Source organism: Coprinopsis cinerea (genome assembly GCF_000182895.1).
Source record: "Coprinopsis cinerea okayama7#130 chromosome 1 map unlocalized cont3.1, whole genome shotgun sequence".
In the NCBI taxonomy this organism is placed as follows: Eukaryota; Fungi; Basidiomycota; class Agaricomycetes; order Agaricales; family Psathyrellaceae; genus Coprinopsis; species Coprinopsis cinerea.
Genome location: NW_003307544.1, coordinates 3,834,764 through 3,855,952, shown reverse-complemented (window position 1 = coordinate 3,855,952; position 21,189 = coordinate 3,834,764). Strand labels below are relative to the sequence as shown.

Here is a 21,189-nt window from a genome sequence, read left to right as displayed (position 1 = left end):
TATCGCAATCCAATCACGAATCCAATCACGTAGGAGAAGGAGAAGCATGAGGAGATCAGGTTCTTTGGTTCACTCCCACACTGTCTTGGGCTGTACCACCGCTGTATCCTCGTCATTACAGGATAAAGCACGGCATCGACCATGCGTTGCCTGGCATATTTTCAAGTTTCGGGGTATATTTCGGGACGCCTGCAATAGCAGTGAGTGATCTTTACCAATGGAGGCAAATCGCTTTAATTGATTCCCTTGCAAAAGTAGGCTTGTCTTTTGCCCACGCGACTCTCTCTGTGTCACCATCCTATTTGCAACCATGGTTAAGTTTACAATCGAACAGGTCTTTAATCCCACCGGTACGAGGGGAGACTCGCTGTTCGTCTGGCTCCGCTTCTGACGCCGGTTTCCAGACGAACAGATCCGGGCCTCCGCCGATTTGTTTCTGGATCTGATGAAAGAAGGTGAGTTCGAAAACGCGATTTCCTTGGTGCAATAATTTCAAGCTGACTGACGCACTCGTAGATCGTAGCGTCTTGAGTCTACTCGGAGGTGACCTTTCCTTGGTCTCCTATATGATAGGGGCGATGCTCCGTGCTGGTGCACTGGAGGGCGAATATTACGTCGCCACTGACGAGGCTGGAAAACTCGTTGGGTATACCATGTGGATGCCCCCGGGAAAGCAGTTGTTCGAATCGTAGGACCTTTCAATTTGTTGGGCGCTTGGTTTTACAAACTGACCGCCGAGAACAGGGAGGCCCAACGAAACCTAGGATTGCACGAGTTCCAGAACAAACTCTCGGATGAGACTAAAGAATATTGGCAAAATACGGTTCGTTTCCTTTATTCCAAAGTGAGCGTAGTCTTGTTTTACTGACAGTGCCATGTCAGTACATGGCTCGATACCCTGGCTTCGTCCAAGAGCATCTCGGTCCAACGGTAAGCATCGAACTTCAGCGCCTTTGGATGCGGCTGACACCTCGCGCTACAGGCGAAGGCGGACCTATGGTGGTTACATCAAGCGTTCGTAAGGAGGGACTCGCAACGTCAAGGAGTCCTCAGGGCGCTTTTCAACGTCGTTCTCGAAAAGGTAAACACACGTTCTATATAGATATTGCCTCGCGTTCTGAGCGTCAAATATCAGGCGAAGGCGACTGGGTCAACCGTTGGGACAACCACCACAGACGACGTGAATGTAAGTGCAACTTCCGTGCACAGTTACTACAGCGCTGATTGTTTTTCTTGCTTTAGATCGCGGTATACACCAGTTTGGGGTTCAAACATATCGCGTCGACAATGATTCCTTCTTCAGTCGGGGAATGGCCTATTCACTTGTTCGAAATGCGAACTGAAGAGCAGAAATAGACTGTTCTCTCGGCTGTCCGCAACCCTTTCTCACATGTATTTTTACGAGAACGTATCTCGTTCAATACATCAGTACTCAAACAATTGACGGACCCCAGGTGCACCGCCGACTTACAGGCCCCGTCTACCCGGACTTCGGCCGGAGGAAGAGTCAGAAAGACCTGAGAAGCACCACCCTCCCATCTATCAAATCCGTCTTTCCTCAGCACCCGTTTCCGTGACAGACATCGACAACTCGAGACTTGAGACGAAAATCAACTCCGCTCAACTCCGTTCTTCTTCCATTTAGCAACAAGGTTCTTCTGTTTATGTATCGGGGAAATGCACTTACTCGGATTTGTACAGCTTTAGGGTGTGTAAGTACCTGTGTTGTGATATGTTACGGACCCGTTCTCACCTGACGCTTTTGTTCCTTACAGTCACCGTTAACCGCTTGCTAGCGCTTTGAGCACAGGATGGTCCGTTATCCTGAGGAAAGTTATAACTTGCTGAGCACGAACGAGGACGACGAGGGCCTCATCGGTGCGTGTTATGCTCGCTCTTTTGCCTGTGTCACGTCCACCACCGTGACTAACCCGAGAAATGCAGATAGCAAACGCGCTGCACCGCCTCCCACACCACCACCAGCCGTCTCCCGGGGCGTGGTCATAGCCCTCGTCGCCTTCGTCCTAATCGACGTCCTCGCCTACCTCTACATCGCCAAAGCCCTCCTGCTCCTCCCCCTCCCCGGCCTCTCAACAACAACCGAAATGGAGTTTAGGGATCCCTACTTTGGGCTGGACGACCTCTACCGCACGGGTACCGTCAAGAGCTCGCAGTATCCTAAACTCTTGAATATACCGAGGGTGGCGGCGCAGGTGAGTAGGGTGGAGAAGGACAAGGTGGCGCAGATCGATGCGCATAGGTGGTTGAGTGATTTTGGGCTGTTGTCGCCGCCTGATCGGAGGCTTCAGGTTTCGAGTACGGTGAGTTCTTATTCCCTTACATGTGTTTGAGCCTTTCGAAGGGGACCTTCCTAACGAAGAGGATGTTCTCTCTCTCTCTGACTGACAGGTCCGCACGATCGTACAATTCAACGTCATGGATTACGGCATGGAGAAGTGCTCTATGGTCGTCCGTCTTCCTTCGCGGGACGAGCAACTGCCCCACCCGTTCTCTTACCAGTCCAACGACCCCTCCGACAGAGATTCCATCCATCTGGATATATGCCAACTTGATCAGAAACGACCGCTGGACGAGCATAGGCTCTCGTGGTCGACGAAACCGAGGTGTATGCATCATGTTGGGACGCTCAAAGCGCGTGTGGGCGAGCAGGTGGAGTTGCCACCGTTTGAGTGTAGGAGGGGGCAGTTTTTGGCGTATGAAGTCTCGTGCGCTCAGGGTAGTATTATGGGGGAGTGCGGTGTGGATGTGTGGTCAAATCAGAATCAGACGTGGGGTGAGTCGTCGTTATCTTAGTTGTTGTATCGTGAAGGTGGATTGAGGCTAATGAGAGACATTGATAGGATTGTTCATGTATCAACATCAGACTGTGTTCTAATTCGATTCTCCCTTCTGGTAATCCCGAATGAAAATGTACTATCCATCGTCGTATCTGGAATCTGGATCAGCTTCTTCGTCTTGAAGGACTCTTCCTTGATAATTTATAAACCAACCTTCGTACCTGGTACGCATTTCTGTGACGTTCAATCGTCATCAGGCAGCGCAACGCGGAGCCACGGCAAGTCCGTACGAGCTACGCGTTTAAATCCACGTCAACCAGCTCTCAGCTCTCACCCAGCACTAATAGACACGACAGGAATCTACTAACTTTCAGTCGCTGTCGTCTCCGTAGCCGTTACGTCCGTCTCAACCGGGGGTGTTGGTCTCCACCCGAGCACGAATGGGAGACAGTTCAAGAGGACGAGGAGGAAGAGTTTATTCGCGAGCATCGATTCGGATTCTTGGTTTTGGTTTTGGATTTTAGGCCTGGGGGTTGGAGGGGTGTCTGAGTCTGTCCGGGGTGATTACTTGGCCTCGGTGAAGCCTGCGGTGATACTGTTCGTTGATCTTGAGAACCCAGGGTTCCCCAACCTCTTATCACCCCTCCGGAAAAATCCAATCGCTGAATGGTAACCTACATAGTCGGGCTGTCGAAAACTCGGAGACATAATAACAAACTCGGAAGACGTGAGAGAGAACATGTGTACAAACTTCCGACTTGTTGACTTGTCGACAATCCACGGTGAATTCGAGAAGTGGATGGATGGATGGATGGCCCGTTGATGTCGACGCACGAGGGTCGGCGCCAGGATGGGCTTTGTGCGATTGAAAGCTGATTCAGAAGTTCGAAGGTTGTGTGAAAGTTTCTTCGATGGTCGACGTATCCAACGGTTTTTGAGACTCAACTCACTTTTCGAAAACGACTTGACGGTCGGCCAAAATCCTCTGACTCTGTGTGCTGGTTGAAGTTCTACTGTAAAGGGCCCGGATAGTCTTTCGGTCTTTCATCTTTCGCCCTTCATCTTTCGTCTTGCCTATGCGGCTGGTACATAGTGGATTGGGGTGATTTTGCCCTTATGAGATCTAGAGTGTGCAGTATAGTCCAGATATGGGCGCGTAGAGCCAAGCGTAGAGCTGCGAGCAATTCGTAGAGGACGGGTGATTCCCGGGTCACGTGCCTACTGCATAGGACGACAGAGGACCCAGAGGACGACGGTGTCACTGTCTAAATCTAACAACAAAATCGAAGATGTACGACGCCTTACACCGGGTTGCACTCGTTCCTGGCCTCTTGGGGCGCGCCGTACGAGCCCTCATGGAATCAACAGAGGTCAGTAACGACGTTAAATTCGATCCTCTTCTGCAGCTAACCTCGTCTCCAGGACCCACCAGCAGGTTTCATGGGACTTCCCAAGGAAATCTTAGTCATGATAATGCAAAATATTGATATGGAAGATGTGCTTTCTCTACGAGTGGTATGTCAGTTCATTTATCTTCAAAAACGGGTATTGGACTTTTATTCAGTGTTGTCGTCTCCTATGCGACTTGTCCAAAGAGCGATCCGTGTGGGTCGCCCTTTTGAAGAAATACCGTGAGACATCCCTCCACCGACCTTTCTTCCTGTCCAAACCTCTGGCCAATTGCACCGCGCTAGACATCGAGAAACGGATTATGCGAAGATGGACGGGAATTGACAGACAAGAACTCCCCAGCTCGGGTCCAGATACGTTCATGGTTGGGAGTCCGTCACACCCACAGTTTAAACACCTGGCCTTCCTTCCCTTTGGTCATTTCTTTGTCATGCACAGCACAGATGGCGGGATTTGGCTTCAAAGCCCTACCACCGCACCACAGCTCCTCATACCCTCGCCATTCTCTGGATCCACCTGTATATCCACTTTCGCCTCTCTGGATTTGCTATCGATGTCTGTCGATGCGGAGACCTCCTTTGACAGCCAACTGTTTCCTCTCGCATTCAACATGGCCGTGGTTTGGGAACGCTTCGATTATGATACCTACGAGAGTTTCATTGTCCTCCAAGTCTGGGAACTAGCCCCTCAAGTGGACAATGAAGGGACAGTCATGGGGTACTCAAGTCGACTGCTCTCGTCTTTTTCGGAGGAAGGTCGGATGAGGATTCGCCACACTTCGTTGTATGGCAAATATATCGCGTATGCTGTGAGATCCAGGCGACATGACATTGCAATTGTTGATTGGACCGACGCCGCATCCGGACTCGTGCGTACGTATGTACCGTGTGTTCGCCCTCAGGTATGTACATACCTCCCCTCCTCGATTCATTCCCTATCCTTTGGCTGAGAGCAGATGCTTTCGTCTAGGGACTCTTTCTTCTTCCTCAGGAGCGAGTTTTTGTGATTGATGAGAGTCGCATTTCCATCTGGCACTGGAAATCTACGTGTCCAGAATCTGCGCTTTCTCCTTCACAGCAACAGTTCCCGTACATCGCACCCTCCTGGTCTACTCCAGTGGATGGCGCAAGAACGTACCATGGCATGGGACCGTTCGTGTGTCGGTCTTCCATTCACATGATCGTTCGTAGTGTTGATGGCCTGTTGGGAATTAAGATACCACTAGTACTTTCATCAGGTGGTATAGCGGAACCGACGTCGACGTCCCCGGTGGTTATCCGACTCGGAGAGGGGAATTTTGTCGGGAGGCCTGGAAATGCGTGGTTTGGCCACAATACCGGTATCTTCTTCGACGGAGAGTACGGGGATCATTGGCTTTTGCGGTACGAATGGGAGGGCGCCAGGGATGAGGCTGCACGAAAGTCCATCAAAAAGATCAGGCGCCTCAATGACTTTGTTATACCGTCAGTGGCATTCTGTTTGATGAGGCCTCGGGACATCTGGTAGCGATAGATGAAAGCGGAGACATAGGTGCCATACAATTAGAAAAGGAATTGTAGTGAGTGATAGTTACTCGGGGAACGTGACTCTTTCGACGAGAGCGTCAATTGACGTCGCTTTTGGGCGGGGGTCACGGTGGTATCGGTACCAGTATCAGGTGGGTTGAAGTTCTATCGCCACATCCCAGGTATCGAGTGTCACTCGAGTAATGAGGGATGTTGGAATACAACAGATACATAGCGATAGTGGATATTGAATGTCGGATCCTTTCAGGGTAGACGTGGTAAGTAACCACTGCAACGGTTTTCGAGACTCGGCTCTATTTTCAAAGTTGGGGTTCTTGGCCAAAACCCTCGCACGTCGCATGGCGGGTTGACCAAAACCGCAGCGCCTATCCGAGTCGTCGACGGTGAAGCTTGAAGCCGTGCAAACACCCTTCGAGCTTATCCCAGTGTCCTGGCTATTCATAATTCAGGGTCCTGGTTAGTCATAATTCAGGGTCCTGGCTATTCGTGTCACGTCTCCTCGCTATTCACGTCTCTTCTATATTCAGTGTCTTCTCTCTTCGCGCGCGTCTATTCACGTCTCATTCAATCTCCTCTAATTATTCATGTGTCCTCGCTATTCATGCCTCGCCGGCTGTTCTACCACGCAAATAGGCCACTGTTATTATTGGGTCTTATCTGAATCATCAGGCTCGATATACGAAGCCCGTGTAGACCGGGGAATTATCGCCTGCGGCTCTGTGCTACTGTATTCAACGGGGGTTCTGTGCTACTGTATTCCGAGTCAACGGGTTGAAGTTCTATCGCCACCGATTTACTCGAGTAATCTTGAAGCTTGAAGCTTCTCTGGCCATGACAAAAGGTTTCCAAATCGCCTTTCGTCTTCCTCTTTCGTCAAGTTTTGGTGGTTGATTGGGTAATTTTGGCGCCTAGACATGAGAGCACTTAGTAGTATCCTTAGTATGCCCCGATCCTTTTCCTTAGTATACCCCATATATGCGCGCCTAGTATCTCTCACTGTCCCGGGGCCAATGGACGAACGTTAACCTTAGACCAATTTGAGGTGGTAAAAAGTCGTCATATATACTGTCGTTACGGGTTGTAAAAGTACAAATACGGTTTCCTTGGATCAAGAAGACCAGGCGTCAGGCATCAGGCAATGCCAGTGTGAGGTGAAGGCCCGTAAAAATCCTAGGTACCGAAACGTGGAATGTTAATGAGTGGATGCTGGAATCCAGATACATAGTGATAGTGGATATTGGATCCTTGAGGACGAGAATGGGAAGGAGAACGAGGCTGAGGATAAGGATGAGGATGAGAATGAGAACGAGAAGAAGAATGAGAGTGGAACGAGAATGAGATTGGAGTTGGGGTTAAGACGAGAACGGTGACGGGGAGGAATTGGGATGAGCGAACGAGTCGAGAATCTAATCAGGAACCGAGAACTGCGAGGGGAGTAGTAAGTCTGTAATCAGCGCGAGGAGAAGTGCTTTAGTCCGGGTATCGTTCGAGTCGTACATATTCGATGGGGGTTTGAACTGTGAAGAAATCCGATCCTAGTGACGGTGAAGGTAATCCAATCCGAGTGACCGTGGCCGATGGCAGAAAAGGGACGGTGATTTATGAACCAGTGGGGCACCATTGGATGTTGAATGTCGAATGATAGATTCGAAGGTTGAATAGCGAGTTGTGATCGTCGAGCCTCGCTGAACGTCCCTTGTCTTCCAACGTGAACGCCAAATGTTCATCATCGAATGCGATTTGAGCCACGCCAACCTCAGCCTCAACCCTCAAACACCGCCAGCACCAAACCTCACCCTCAAACACTACCAGCAACAAACCTCGACCTCGACCTCAAACACTAATAGCCACAGGCAACTCCCTCTTCAACGCCTCCAATTTCTTGGTATTACCCTCCGCCACTTCAAGTTTCTTCGCGAGCGCCCCCTCGCGCGTCTGCAACCTCTGATCCATACCCAACACGAGGAGTTTGATTTGTTCGAGTTTCTGTGCTAGGGCTTCTTGTTGCTGGAGTTGGAGGGTACTGAGGTCTGCGGTGTGATCATGGGCGTGGTCGTCGCTCTGGGACTGGTCTTGCTGTTGGTGTTGATGCTGTTGGTGTTGTTGGTGGGGGTGGGTGAAGGCGGACGGCGAGGACGACGAGGACGAAGATCCGGCACGGGAGTGGGAGTACATCCCGGAGAGGGTGGATACGGCGATGGGTGAGCCGGAGAGAGCTGTGCCTGTGCGCTGGTGTCCTAGGATTCCGCTTCGGGAGCCGATGGCCATTGCGCCGCTTGCTGGGGGGATGTCGAGTGTTGACTACATGGGAGGTACAAGTCACTAAGGCGTTGTAGGAGTAGTATTAGGATGAATGGGAGGATGCTGACCTGCCAGTTCTCCCCCGCGAGGTCGCAGAGTTTCTTCTCGAGCAGCTTTTCGCGTGCTTTAACCCTGATACGTGAATAGTTCATTGGTGAGCACTGGCGAGTCTGACGGTGGTAGGAAGAGGAGGGTGGGCAGCGCACTTTTCCAGTTCAGCCATGCACCGCTCGTTCTCGCGTTGTGTTCCTTGCAACAGCAAGTCCAAGTTCTTGTACTCTTTCGTCAGGGCTTGGATCTCCTCCAGTGGCGGACGCTGCGACAGCTGTAGTTTCAGCTGATCAACCTGCGCCGTCAACTGTAGTCCAGCACCCATATGTATCATCAGCACGACATCCACGCCAATAAGTATATACGGATCGGACGCACCTGGTCAACCTGCCTATCCTTCTCCAACAGCTGTCTCCTAAGCACATCTTCATCCGACTCTCCCGGTTCCTTGAGAACGCCTAGATCATCAGACGTCAGCGCGATTGAGGGTCTGCCGTAGTGTCTAACGCTCTGGGCGCGTCTCATCGTGTCGACAACAACGACCAAGTTCAAGTTGAAGTTCCACAGGGGAACATGGCGAAAACGCGGTACGCGCCCTGGCGACGCGAGGCTTGGCGTTATTTAATCTCCGATTCAAGAGAAGACAGGGGAGAGGGAACTCCGATTCAGGCACGCAGACGGCAAGGCACGGCATAGCGGAAGCTTTCCCACCATTGCTCCCGGACTCCCGTCGACGTCCTCCATCGTTGTTGGCGACGCTCAGCCCTCGACGAACGCCCACAACGTCCCCCGATCTCCTAAGCTCCGCCATTCCAAACGTTCCCCTAGACGGTGGGTATTCAAGTTCATTTCCAAAGGCTGGAGACTAGATTCCAGAATCATCGCTCCTATAGGCAAGCTTTACAAATCGGATCCTTCTGCTTTGCTTGGTTTCGACAGGCGACGACGTTTTGGAGCGGGGTGTGGGTAACCCAAAGCAACGCACGGCCGACGACTCCGTTCCACAAGCTGCGCAGCCTGCACGTTAACGTCCACGACCATTTGAATCAAGCCACCGATTATTGCCCATCATCACGCACCGACGCCGACGACGACTTAGGCACCACCCGCGACTACGATCATCATGGACGAATCACAGATGTTCCCGCCCTCCAAGCTAGGCGAGTACACCGTCATCGCTGATATTGCAGAGGGGACTTTTGGCAAGGTCAAAAGTGCGTTTCTTTCTCACTGTTTACGGTGCGGAAAGACGATGATGTCTGACGCCAAAGAACAGTGGCGATCCATACGGTTACTGGCCACAAAGTCGCGATGAAGTACATCTCCAAAGCCGTCATCCAGCGCGAGAAGACCAAGACTCGCGTACGCCGCGAATTCGAGTATCTCAGAACCTTGCGGCACCCGCACATCATCAAACTGTGAGTTTCCCCGCAGTGCAGGCGTAGGCATGTGTAGTTCTCACACCCTCGTCCACAGCTACGAAGTCATCTCAACACCCACCGACATCATCTTCGTGCTCGAATACGCAGGAGGCGAGCTATTCAACTACATCGTCGCCAACGGGCGCATGTCCGAGGCCCAGGCCCGCCGCTTCTTCCAGCAGATAATCTCAGGCATCGAGTATTCTCACAGACTCAAGATCGTCCACCGTGACCTCAAACCAGAGAACGTCTTGCTCGATGACGACCTCAACGTCAAGATCGCAGATTTCGGCCTCTCCAATGAGATCAGCGACGGCGATTTCCTGACGACGAGCTGTGGGAGCCCGAACTATGCTGCCCCCGAGGTCATTCGGGGAGGCGTTTATGCTGGCCCGGAAATCGACGTGTGGAGCTCGGGCGTGATTCTCTATGTCATGCTGTGTGGTCGTCTCCCCTTCGAAGATGACGACGTCCAGATGCTCTTCCATAAAATTAGCCGTATGTCTTCTCTTTACTTGCAGAGATCCAGACTAACTGTTGCTACAGAGGGCCAGTTCCATTGCCCGTCCTACCTGTCCAAGGATGCCCAGTCGCTCATCAACTCGATGCTCGTCGTCGACCCCGTCAAGCGGGCCACCATCACCGATATCATAAACCACCCCTTCTTCAAAGTAGATCTCCCCCGCTACCTGACGCCGCTCCCGCCCCCGCCCGGCCCCGTCCTGGGCATGCTCACCACCCTCGTCGCCCCGCCCAAGCAACTCGACTATGAGATCATAGACGGCCTCGGCCGCATTGAAGAGGATGTCGTGGAACAGCTTGCGGCGCGGATGATTGGCGTTAGCAAAGATGACATTTGGGAGTGTTTGAGGAGGGACGATGGAGCGCAGGGTAATGCGGTTAAAGTTGCGTATATGCTTCTGAGGGATAAGAATCGCCTTGGGAAAGACTGTAAGTGGGTTTTTGTCTGCGAGGAATAGATGCTCATATCTACTTGTAGTGGCTGTCTTTGCAGAGGCAGAACGGGATGCCCAACTCGCTGCCCAAGACGTACGTCCCTTTCCCCGCACCCCCAGATCCCCCATTTCCTAACGTATCTCTTCAGCCCCTCACAGGCCTTCTATCCCCCACCGCGCTCTCACCCGCCGCCACCGAAATAGATTCCAACCCCTTCGAAGCCGAGCTCAACGCCGAATACGAAGAAGAAGAAGAATACCTCTCCGAAGACGAGCTCGACTCGTTCATCGCGGCCCCACCCGCGACGGACCCGACCTTTGCCGTCCTGAACTCGTCCCTCCCCGAGCAGCTCCCCGAACAGCACCACCTCACGTCGTACGTCTCCGCGAAACGATCAGCGCGGTCTGGCGAGAAGAAGCAGCACCGGACAAAGTGGCATTTTGGGATTCGGAGCCGGAGTCCGCCTATGGAGGTTATGCTTGAGATTTATAGGACGCTAAAGACGTTGGGTATGGAGTGGAAGGAGAAGAAGAATTTGGGCGGGCTTGGGGGGTTGAAGGCGCGGAGGCAGCATCATCATCATCAGTATCATCACCATGAGCGGGGGAGGGCATCGATTGAGAGGGCGAGGGAGTACGATGGGGATGGTGGTGTGGATTTGAAAGCTGCAGCTGGGATTTACTGCGTCGAGACGCGGTGCCGGGTTCAAGACGTGGTCGTGCTGATGAACCTCCAACTCTACATGGTTGATTCTATCAACTATTTGGTTGATTTTCATCATAAGAAGACGTACAAGGCGAGTACGGAGCCTGGGGCGGGCAAGTTTGATATGGCGCATTTTGAGATACCGAGTGATAGTTGTAGTGAGAGTGAGAGGAGTGTGAAGGAGAAGGAGGGGTGTTTTGGGATTGGGGGGAGGGAGGATGAGGTTGTTTCGCCGTTTGTGTTTATGGATGTTGCGTGTCGGTTGATTTTGGAGTTGGCGGGGGGAGGGGAGTTGGTGGAGGGGAGGGGGCGTGGTGTTGTGACCGAGGAGGTGGGGTGTGGTGGGAGTAGGAGGGAAAAAGAGACAGGCCTACGTGGCGATGCGATGTAGAAAAGATTAACGAATGTATGTATACCTTCTAACTTGTTGTTTTCTTTTTTTTTTTTTTTTTCTCTCTTAGATGTGATTGCTTTTTTTTTTCTTTCTCTCCTTTTTTGATTTCGTTTCGTTGTAACTTGTTCGATTATTTTTCTTTGTTCAACGGTCAATGTTCAATGTTGATTCGCGGTTTCGTCTTCCGTTCGCGGTTGGTCTTTCGTTCACGGTTCGTCTTTCGTTCGTGGTTCGTCTTCCATTTGACGATTTCCGCTGCCCAGGTTCGGTTACAGTCTGACTTGTCCGTCCGTCGATGTTGATCTCGTTGTGTTGATATCGATGTGTTGAAGCTTTGCTCGGTCTAGTAGTACTTCCTTAGTTCGTTTTCGGCCCCGTCACAACTTGCTGTGCCTCTGCTCTTTTTGTACTAATACTACATACTGCGACTCGCGACTTGTTGAGCTTTTTTTCTATTACGGCGACTTCTGACAGTGGCTGGTAGTGAGTGGGTCCCATTTCTATGCACGGTGCTTTTTTAGAGTTTTGAGGTTTGAGTGAGTAAATGAAATAGGACTTGAACGAGTAGATGAAATAGGACTTGAGCGATTACTAAAGAAACAGGACTTGAGCGAGTAAACATTGAGAACGGAGACTCGGAGAGGTATATGCGGGCTTGAATGGCGAGATGGTACTATTAGAGTAGGTTAATGTAGCGGGCCTACTCGTATGCCTGGCGTCGATATTGATATGACTGACTGCCTTGAACTCTGGTATGCTACACCCATACAGGTGCGTATCATTGGGTGAGCTCCAGGTATGGGGCCTGAGTGATACAAATCTCGCGATCGGCCCATCCCAGGTGCGCGGGAACGAAAATCTTGGCCCTTGGACATCCTGGAAAGGTTTGTGGTGTCTGGACGTCTAGTACGATTCATATATTCATATCGGGCTGAAACATACGTCTCTACTGGTTACAGATCTCTCGAGAGTCCAAAGTCAAGCACGCGTCGCAAACTGAACCCCACAAATTGGCCATAAGTAACTTATAGTCCACTTATAACCACCCCTCCCATTTCAAAATTCCTCAGATCTAGGAATCGGGGATAAAAGTCTTCTGAATTTTGGTTTTTTGAGGGCGTGGTGTGTACTGTCTGCGAGCTTCCGAGTCAAGCGCCGAGGCTCTTCTGTGTGGCGGAGCCGGCTACGACATGTCGGGTTAGTGACTTTACATAAAGACGTTCTGTAGCACTCCCGTGTTTGTGGACATTCTGAATTCATTATTACCTTCGGATCGTTCGTCTCGGTTCATTCTTCCACCCTTACAGTTTACTCCTACCTCATACACTTCAGGAATCAGGTGCTACTGGTGTTGTTTTCGAGTGGAGGCTGTTATGATTGGAATTTGATACTGGGAAGATGTAGGTGGCAGTAATATGGACGGGGATGGATGATTGTGTGTGAGTGTGTGTTGCAGTCGGTTTTCGGCACCTGTCAAAAAGCATGTGCGGCGTGGTGGAGTGCCAGTGCCCTTGGGTACTACTCTAGAATACGTACATCATACGGGTGCTAGAGTTCAAAGACCACGAGAGGACAGCGACTAGATTAGATTAGATTAGTTCACCGGACGACATCATTAGTTAGGTAGTCTAATACATGAGGGAGCGTCCCAGAGTAGAACCGTCACGATTCGACGACCTGATCTGTTTGTGCCCCTCTGACCGTCTCCAGTGCCCCCAGGCTTCAACGTGATTTTCCCGTCATTCCGATTGATGATCGCCTCCTTCCAAATCAAGTAATACTCATACCCGGGTTGTCCAACAACCGTCACGGGCTGTTCGTAGACATACAGTAATGGAAGACGGTAAGCTGCTGGGGTGGGTGGTGCAGATCTAACGCGACTTTCCAAGCGCCACATATGTAGTGGTCCAGTGGAAGAGTAACTGGCGGTCTTACCAAACCTTACATCTCGGCACTGAGTCCGCGTTTCGATGAGGCCTGACTGAAGATTAGATTTAAACTCTTCCCAAGCAATTGAAATAGTACTGAAGCAATAACTCGTAGTACTTCAAGGTACGCTCATGGTATAGACACTGCTGCTTAAGCCTCGGGGCTTCCATTACGTGACGAAGCACGGTGGTGCTAACACCTACAGGCTGCCACACACTTGCTTTCGATATCGATCCTGCAGCTCCCTACCAATGGCCCACCCAAAAGCCTCAAACAATATACAGACGATACTGTTTGATATCTCCTCCAAAAAGCTACTTAAGAGGTGGAGGTTCTGGGAGAAGTCTTTCACCAGCTTCCAGAAGCAGTATCATCTCTCATCTTCCTTGCGCCTCAGCTTTCGAAGAGTTACCCTCGCCGTCACATTAAACCACGTCAACCGTCGATATGTCACAGCATCGTCAAGGTATCCCGCGATCCATCTCACCAACAAGAATGGTTACAAGGGCTACGAAAAAGAATGTGAATACTGAGAGAGAAGCCAATGAACAGGGAGATATGTCACAATTTGGCGAAGGAGTGGGACAGACCTACGAGCCTGCGCCTTCCATCTCGACGGCAGGGGAGGCTGCGATAGGAAGGGCTGTTGAACATTCACTAGATGTATTACAGAGTCCCTCCGCTGTGCTGAGCAGCATATTTCAAGATGCTGTTGGTGGGGCCTTGACTCTAGCCGATGACTTCCTTGGTGCCGACATAAATGAGCATCTCTTGGTGCATACTTCCAATTTATCTGTAGGGATGGTCAAGGGGTTTTAAAACCCCCAGGGTAGAGGCCAGGGGTAGAGGGGGGGTAGGGGTAAGGGTAGGTCTTTGGCTACCCTTGGCCAAACCCCTACCCCTAGCCAGGGGTAAGGGTTTTGATAAAAATCAGCCAAAACCTGCTTATTTCAACATCTGTGTATAGTTTCTACCAAATAACTGCTGTATGAGTGATAAAACACATCAAAATATCCATATAAACTACTGTAATTAATGATTAGTGCCAAAATTCTAAAAACCCTTGGCCAAAACTCCCAGGGTTGGGGGGTAAGGGTACTACCCCTACCCCTGACTGAGGGGTAAGGGTTTACAGGGGTAGGGGTAAGGGTAGCTCTCAGTTTACCCGAGGGTACCCCTCGTCATTCCCTATTTATCTGCACTTTCCCTTAAACAGGACCTTGACTCAGAATTTGAGCGAACAGTGAGTCACTGATTTTATTGGCTATAACACATACTAACTTTATATATATTATATAGTATTTCTCTTTCTCTTCCGCAACTATGCACGATTTGAAGCGTATGGGAGTAAAAAGGCCATGGGAAGAAGTCATGGATTTGGATAAGAACGCGACGCAAACACTTCTGATCCAAGCCTTTGACTCGCCCTCAGAGGTGGAGCAAGTGCAAAGCGCGATAGCTATTTCTGGGCTAAATTTCATGAAAGATCTGAAAAATGTCTATGCATCGTTCGCGAAACAGGTACCAGTGTATCAGCTTTCTTCAAGCCAAAGAAGATATATTGATGACTGGATTCTAGTCTGAAACTCGGACCAGGACCATAATAGATCGACTTTTGATAGAGTTGATACAAATCGTCAAAGGCTGCAACAAAATTCTCCAGGTGCACGCGGAACTGCACCTGAGCCCCCAAAAGGCTTCTTCTGTCAACCTTTTGAAGCATATCCAAGGGGATTCTCAAATGGATTCTAATTTGATACAGGAAATAGAAGCAAAGGTTCCCGTCTGGGTTCTTAGCGAGGGTAGACTATCTTACTTTGGAGGTCGATGCGACAACCTGCTTCAGATCGTCAAGGGCGACACAACTACAGAAGCACTGTCTCGGAAACTGCGCGCAGAGGTATACGGAGAACTTGTGGAGCCCATCAACAAGAAAACTCTACCTCTTGATCTTCTAATTGAGGCAAAACGTCTGGGAGTAAAGCTTGAAGATCACATTCCACAAGTCGTCACGCAGGCTATTGCATGGTACACACTATTGGATGCGCATTTCCCAGAATGGTTTTACCGACTCACATTTCTACTTCAACCTTCCAACCAATGTCCTCCACTCAGTCTATGCATAAATGAACGGTTCGTACATGATTCCGTGGTGTTGATTTGAATTGGGGTTGACTGTTATTAGATTGAACCGCATCTTCACGACTATGAAATGGATCCTTACTGACGGGAATCGATGGATATTCGGGACAACTTCAAAGGCAGAGAAGGGAAAAAAATACACCTACAAATACGCCATTGCGGGGGTGTTTAGTCTTGAGGAACAGGACGAAAACAATCGAGAGGAGAGATATAAAGAACTCATAAAACTACTGGCAATTTGGGTAAGGCATTTCAACCAGGTGTTTAACATTGGTACCAAATGCTGACCTGTATCATGTGTATGCGACCAGGCAATTGGGAAACCTAACAGGCTGCGTGATGCAATGGCAAGAGCTGTGCAGAAGAAGTAACCATCCAGATAAATAACAGTCCATATACTATGGACGGACTCATTAGTAATTACAGCTGGATACGAAGTGACTACGACATGATAGTATATACTTCAACATTGTATCCCATGCTGTCGTGAATGACAACTGAGGCCTGAGAGTCGTCAATATATCGCCCGTGGTAGTAGCAGGGGAATGATGACGAAGGTACAGGGGCATTGCAGACGGACATTGAGGGACCATCGACATCATCATCTGGCCAACGGTAGTGAAACGAGTGCCAGCTGGTTTCCGGTTCTCTTAACGGGAGACTGAATCCACTGTTATAGCCGTACCACACGAAACGTGCGCAGTTGAGACCTGCCATGTCGAACAATTTCACGATCTGGAAAGCACATTTGCTCTGTTTTCTGCCAGACGTCGTGATGGGCAGGATGACTCCGAATGCTCCATTGTCCGTTGCGAGTACGAGTCGGATGGAGTTGCGGGTAAAGTATGGGTTTGTGAAGGAGAGGAGACCCCTTATCCCGGGAGAACACTCCGCCATTGGCGGGCAGGATGGCAGTTCTGCGACCGCTGGACTGGACGGCGGCACAGAGAGAAGTGTCGAGTCTTCCACCCAATTCCAAGCGAAGAATTTCGGCTGATAATCGTGATCCGCCACCGCCAGTATGATGTTTCCTGGAAGAAGATATATTGTCTTGAGATCTTAGTTAGCCTGAGCTGAATCGACAAGTCTCAGTTTTTACGTACGTCAAACACTGTTCGGACTGGAATGTAGGATCGAGGGAAATCTGCCGCCCCTTGCGGAATCTCAGTCCAATCAACGATCGTCATCACCTCCGTCGAGGAGTATGGTGGGTCAGAGTGAGAGGAGCTAATATTGTACGCAAGGTTCTTGCCGTACAATGCGCATGGGCCCCAAAGCCTGAGGGTGTGATCCTCGGTAAACGAGGTCAAGAGGGTGGCAGAATATCCTACGACATCCTCCCCTTCAATCTGTGCAGTCAACCTCCAGACTTCGAAATGAACCAGAACCTTCCATATCATGCGATGAACCGCGATATTGAACGTCGAAGGGAATAGCTGGCTACACAAAGGAGGGGCTGATCGATGGTCCGGAGTATACTGCTGCTGCGACAAGGCATCGATTGCAACAGAGATGTCTGTGCAAGGGTTTCCGCAAAAGGCGCTCGGGGAAGGTATGAGGTCGATGAATTCCGGGTTGGGTTGCCGCGAGTCAATGTAGCCAAGTCTTCCGTCCTCAAAGGCGTAGAAAAGGAATCTTCCTCCCGGAACGGGTCCTTGTAAGCCGAATCTGTAATCAAGGCCCAGGGGCTTGAACCTGTGCACTGTCACTGGCGACACCATTATTCCATCCAACCCCCTCCACCACCGCGTGATACGGTTTTCAAGATCGGATGCCGAGCAGAGGTGAAGCGGCTTGGGCAAAAAGAAAGGTCGGGCGAACTTGGTCTCGTAGTAGCGATACAACAGGGCCAGCCAGACCGAACGCTCTCGCGAGACCTGATTCAACAGGCGACACGTCTGTGGTGCTGGTGTCAGTGTCTATTGCGACAACGGACAGAGAACGCGCACCTGTCGAAGTTGGAGGATATCTCTCCATTCAAGGGATATGCTGATGCCGATAAGTAGCTCGTATGGGAGACTCGTGAGCCTCCTGGGCCTCTGGGTCGTAGAATCCTATGAAACTATGAGAACGATCGCACAGATAGATGTGAGAAATTGGACATTTACCCTCCGGGTCGCGTAATTGACGAGACGGTGAACCCAATTTCCAACGACCTCGAAAGAGGTCAAAAGGGCTTGGTAGGACATGGTTGTACTGGTAGAGAAGCTCCCCAGCTACAGCTTGGAGGGTGACGTTCAGCACGAGTTGAACACGAGTCCACCGAATGCTTCTCGTGACCACGGACCCACACAATTCAGCGGCCAGCCGCGACGGCAGAGCGTTTGCTGAATGACAGAATGGTCGAGAATACAACGAACGATTACGCGGTTAACTCCCGGTCAGTCGATGCGATTCAACCAGTAGAAGTTCCTGAAGAGTCCTCCGAGAGGCCTTCTAAGGTCCTGAATCCGTTGACAACGGTTATAGAAGTAGAATGTTATAATTTGAACCTGATATCGTCTCCAGCGTTGCTCGCTACTTTAGCGTCGTCGTCGTCGTCGCTGTCGTTTTAGTCTCGAAAAGCAGCCTAGATTGCCGTTGTTCCCAACATTGTCGTCGTCGGAAGCAGGGAACGATTCGGTTTGTCTAAGTATGCCGCGGGAGTTACCGCTCCGATCAGACCCCGATGCACCGCCACCGCAGCGGTCGGCGCTCAACCGAAGTTGGGTACCACTGCCATCATCTCTGTTCTATTCACCACATATTGCTCTTTGTGTACTGCCTTTTCTTCTGGCCATTAATTTCTCTGGATATTTCTTTATTCAACGGCACGTTTTGCTCTCGAAATGCGACTGTCGACCTGCCCGAGGACGGAACCGCATCTAATATCCTTTCGGACGCGGATATGCAGTACCTCGGCACGCTGCACGAAACTCCAACCACAGATGCCTATGCTTTGGTCTTACCACCATAACGGATGGCTGTCCTTCTGCAGCTTTACAAAATCGACTCCATGCGGGAAGAGGACTGGATGGATCTGAGTGTACCCTGAGTCTGTGGCGTCGGTCAAGTCTGCTGGGAATGCTGAGGGGAACTGGAGGAGGGGGTAAGGGTCTGAGCAGGTTGTTTGGGAAAGCACTGGCAGGCTTCTTCCCGCTGTCTTAGGCAGAGGGATAGGGGCGGAATTAAAACACTTCCCACCGCTCCCAAATTGCTCCGTTCCGTCATCCAAGAAAGGAATGACTAGCGGCACTGCGATCGAAAGTTTCTTGAAACTCCGGAAGACTTTGACAAACAGACGCTCGTTCTTGGCTCTTCTTCACCATGACGCTAGTTAAAGCCAAAGCAGCGCCCTCCGACCTCCTTATCAGCCTTCTTGCGACCAAGTCTGCAGATCGCACCCTTTTCCCTCGAAGGGAGGCTCAAAAGCTCCCCCTTCGACTCCCTGTGTCGCTGTCCGTCTCCAAAGGCGACTTGGAGCGTTATCAATCGCGCATTTCTAAAGTGCTCGATGTCCTCTCGCGCGCAGTTTTAACCGACCGAAAGCAGGCTGCTGCTGTCGCTGCATCGGTAGTCCCCCTGCTCCTGGTTCCACCAACCTCCGTACCACGCTCCATGTATCGCTCAATCCCGCCCAGGGCCTGCCTACCAACGACCAGATCAAGGCCCGTATACGAGATATCTTGACCGCCCTCAACAAACTCACTGAAGACGAAACGCGCAACGCAAAGGCCTTCATAATGGGCTTCTACCGCTACGGGTGGAAGAGATTTGAACACCAATACAACAAGAGGGCTGGACGCTTAGGAGACTTGGAAAGTTCCGACAAGAGTCCCGCGCGGATGAGGGTCTTGTCGAACACCTCGAGAAAACGCTCGGGTGGCTGCAGACCATCGGGTTGATCGTACAGTTGTTCGGTGAACGCATGAAGTCGCCGCGATTGCATTCGCGGAGCAATACGACAGATTGCGGGAGGTGATCAACCAGGAGGATAATGCGCTACCCAGCGACCTTGCCATGGTGTACTCCAATTTCGAGAAATACCTTCAATGGTGTGTGATTCTTCGTAATGAAGCCTCTGGTTCCTACTACTCACGTTGGTTAACAGCTGAATCTATACCCATTCCCATTACTCGTTGGATCATCAAACTGTCCTCTTTGCATCTCGACGCCAGACGACTCCAAGCCTTGGGCAAATCTGTACATTTTCGGGGGATCCTATTTGGCGATTTGGACATCAGGATATACCGACAAGCCGGTCCCTCAAAGCAGACGATACAGTGCAACGACGTTATCCTTTTCTTGGCCCTCGCACACCTGAGGCAGACGTTCGAACCGTTTTTGCGCCTAAGAGAGGAGGGGTACGAGGTGTCCGAAGCGGATTACGAGATTTTCAAGCAACTGCGAATCGTACTGGGGGTGGATCAAGCGAAATACCTCAATCCCGACGCATGCGTCCACTGCGAGATATTCCTCCTTCGCCGCATTCAAACCGAGGGTGTTCCTATTCTGCCTTATATCGGGGTTTCGAAGCTATCCTGCGTCCCATGTTCTGTCTACTTCCATTGCCTCGGTCCTTCTGGGTTCAACCCAGTCTCTACAAGAGGCTCGGACGGCAAAACCTATCCTGGCTGGTTATTCCCATCCGACGCAGCGGAACCAGAGGACGCGGAACGACTTGCGGCACTGAAGACGAAGGTTATGGAACGCCTGGAAGAGTTTCTGTGGGACCACATTGACGAATTGAGTCGCCCAAGGAAGTCCGACAGTACCGTTGGTTCCGTTGACGATGCCGCGGAAAAACAGGATAAACAAGCTCTTTCCGACTGACTAGACCTTTGGATTCCCTTTGGGCACTTCTCTTCCTAAGGCATTTTGCATCTATTGCAGTTTACACAGAGAACAGCGCCGGGGCGCGACCCTGTCGCTCTGATAGATAATGCTTAAGATACCGTACCGCCTTCAATCCTACAAAATACACCTACGGACCCATCGGGAAACCCAAAATATCTCAGGCACCCAATCCAAGTCGATGATCCAATCCGCCGCTAACGGCTATCCACAGCAGGCGTTAATTGAAAGCCAATTCAGTTTCGCATAGGCTCCTGCAGTATGGGTGCCAGTGCTAGGTGGACAGATCCGACTGGACGACGCGGACTCGGAACTCTGTAAACCAGGACGAAGAGCGGGAGTCCAGACGCGAACGTTCGGCGCTCAGCCCCATACACCCATGCAGTCCTCTAGGACGCTGGGCGATTGCATCACTATACCAGACTATACACCGGACTACTATGACTTCAACCCTCCCGCATCGGAGCGCAGCCATCATCCGGGCTGCCAGTCCCGGGCGCTAATTCAAACATCCCAGAAAGGAATTAACGCGGGGGTTCCATGTTTCGACCGACGGACGCTCCTACTCACTCCGTCGCAACTTCTCGTCCATGCACTACAACTACGCAGTCGTCGATGTTTCAAAGATCCATCAACCTAAAAATGCCTTGTAACCTCTGAATCGGGTGAATCCCGACCGTGGCTAACTCCCAGTTTGGGCGCTAAATCCATCAGGTAATGTC

General features: G+C 50.9%; 9 protein-coding genes across 9 annotated transcripts; 7 read left to right on the top strand and 2 right to left on the bottom strand.

Annotated features, from left to right (window-relative positions):
- Positions 1 to 310: 310 nt before the first annotated feature.
- CC1G_13788 (hypothetical protein) lies at positions 311 to 1,440 on the top strand (the record flags this gene model as incomplete). The annotated part of the gene is made up of 8 exons (XM_002912210.1): positions 311 to 350; positions 405 to 455; positions 517 to 688; positions 745 to 823; positions 883 to 930; positions 983 to 1,081; positions 1,136 to 1,186; positions 1,243 to 1,440. The coding sequence occupies 8 exons, from the start codon at positions 311 to 313 to the stop codon at positions 1,354 to 1,356; spliced, it is 654 nt and encodes a 217-aa protein (XP_002912256.1). The 3' UTR covers positions 1,357 to 1,440.
- A 357-nt stretch (positions 1,441 to 1,797) lies between these two features.
- CC1G_13787 (hypothetical protein) lies at positions 1,798 to 3,347 on the top strand (the record flags this gene model as incomplete). Its single annotated transcript, XM_002912209.1, has 5 exons — positions 1,798 to 1,878; positions 1,945 to 2,321; positions 2,410 to 2,794; positions 2,831 to 3,080; positions 3,191 to 3,347. The coding sequence occupies exons 1-5, from the start codon at positions 1,812 to 1,814 to the stop codon at positions 3,345 to 3,347; spliced, it is 1,236 nt and encodes a 411-aa protein (XP_002912255.1). The 5' UTR covers positions 1,798 to 1,811.
- Positions 3,348 to 4,087: 740 nt separating this feature from the next.
- CC1G_10119 (hypothetical protein) lies at positions 4,088 to 5,714 on the top strand (the record flags this gene model as incomplete). The annotated part of the gene is made up of 5 exons (XM_001829537.2): positions 4,088 to 4,168; positions 4,221 to 4,313; positions 4,363 to 5,076; positions 5,199 to 5,341; positions 5,399 to 5,714. 5 exons carry the CDS (start codon positions 4,088 to 4,090, stop codon positions 5,712 to 5,714), a joined length of 1,347 nt encoding a protein of 448 aa, XP_001829589.2.
- A 1,158-nt stretch (positions 5,715 to 6,872) lies between these two features.
- On the top strand, positions 6,873 to 7,104 carry CC1G_13786 (hypothetical protein; the record flags this gene model as incomplete). Its single annotated transcript, XM_002912208.1, has 2 exons — positions 6,873 to 6,880; positions 6,960 to 7,104. 2 exons carry the CDS (start codon positions 6,873 to 6,875, stop codon positions 7,102 to 7,104), a joined length of 153 nt encoding a protein of 50 aa, XP_002912254.1.
- Positions 7,105 to 7,567: 463 nt separating this feature from the next.
- Positions 7,568 to 8,611, bottom strand: CC1G_10118 (hypothetical protein; the record flags this gene model as incomplete). Its single annotated transcript, XM_001829536.1, has 4 exons — positions 7,568 to 8,035; positions 8,104 to 8,167; positions 8,242 to 8,393; positions 8,465 to 8,611. 4 exons carry the CDS (start codon positions 8,609 to 8,611, stop codon positions 7,568 to 7,570), a joined length of 831 nt encoding a protein of 276 aa, XP_001829588.1.
- Positions 8,612 to 9,209: 598 nt separating this feature from the next.
- Positions 9,210 to 11,560, top strand: CC1G_10117 (CAMK/CAMKL/AMPK protein kinase; the record flags this gene model as incomplete). The annotated part of the gene is made up of 6 exons (XM_001829535.2): positions 9,210 to 9,300; positions 9,363 to 9,504; positions 9,563 to 10,005; positions 10,054 to 10,458; positions 10,508 to 10,557; positions 10,613 to 11,560. 6 exons carry the CDS (start codon positions 9,210 to 9,212, stop codon positions 11,558 to 11,560), a joined length of 2,079 nt encoding a protein of 692 aa, XP_001829587.2.
- A 2,379-nt stretch (positions 11,561 to 13,939) lies between these two features.
- CC1G_10116 (hypothetical protein) lies at positions 13,940 to 16,005 on the top strand (the record flags this gene model as incomplete). The annotated part of the gene is made up of 6 exons (XM_001829534.2): positions 13,940 to 14,266; positions 14,709 to 14,735; positions 14,792 to 15,013; positions 15,255 to 15,625; positions 15,678 to 15,876; positions 15,946 to 16,005. The coding sequence occupies 6 exons, from the start codon at positions 13,940 to 13,942 to the stop codon at positions 16,003 to 16,005; spliced, it is 1,206 nt and encodes a 401-aa protein (XP_001829586.2).
- A 49-nt stretch (positions 16,006 to 16,054) lies between these two features.
- Positions 16,055 to 17,823, bottom strand: CC1G_10115 (hypothetical protein; the record flags this gene model as incomplete). Its single annotated transcript, XM_001829533.2, has 5 exons — positions 16,055 to 16,075; positions 16,130 to 16,684; positions 16,738 to 17,532; positions 17,584 to 17,688; positions 17,743 to 17,823. 5 exons carry the CDS (start codon positions 17,821 to 17,823, stop codon positions 16,055 to 16,057), a joined length of 1,557 nt encoding a protein of 518 aa, XP_001829585.2.
- Positions 17,824 to 18,940: 1,117 nt separating this feature from the next.
- On the top strand, positions 18,941 to 20,446 carry CC1G_10114 (hypothetical protein; the record flags this gene model as incomplete). Its single annotated transcript, XM_001829532.2, has 4 exons — positions 18,941 to 19,204; positions 19,255 to 19,495; positions 19,548 to 19,670; positions 19,725 to 20,446. The coding sequence occupies 4 exons, from the start codon at positions 18,941 to 18,943 to the stop codon at positions 20,444 to 20,446; spliced, it is 1,350 nt and encodes a 449-aa protein (XP_001829584.2).
- Positions 20,447 to 21,189: the final 743 nt, after the last annotated feature.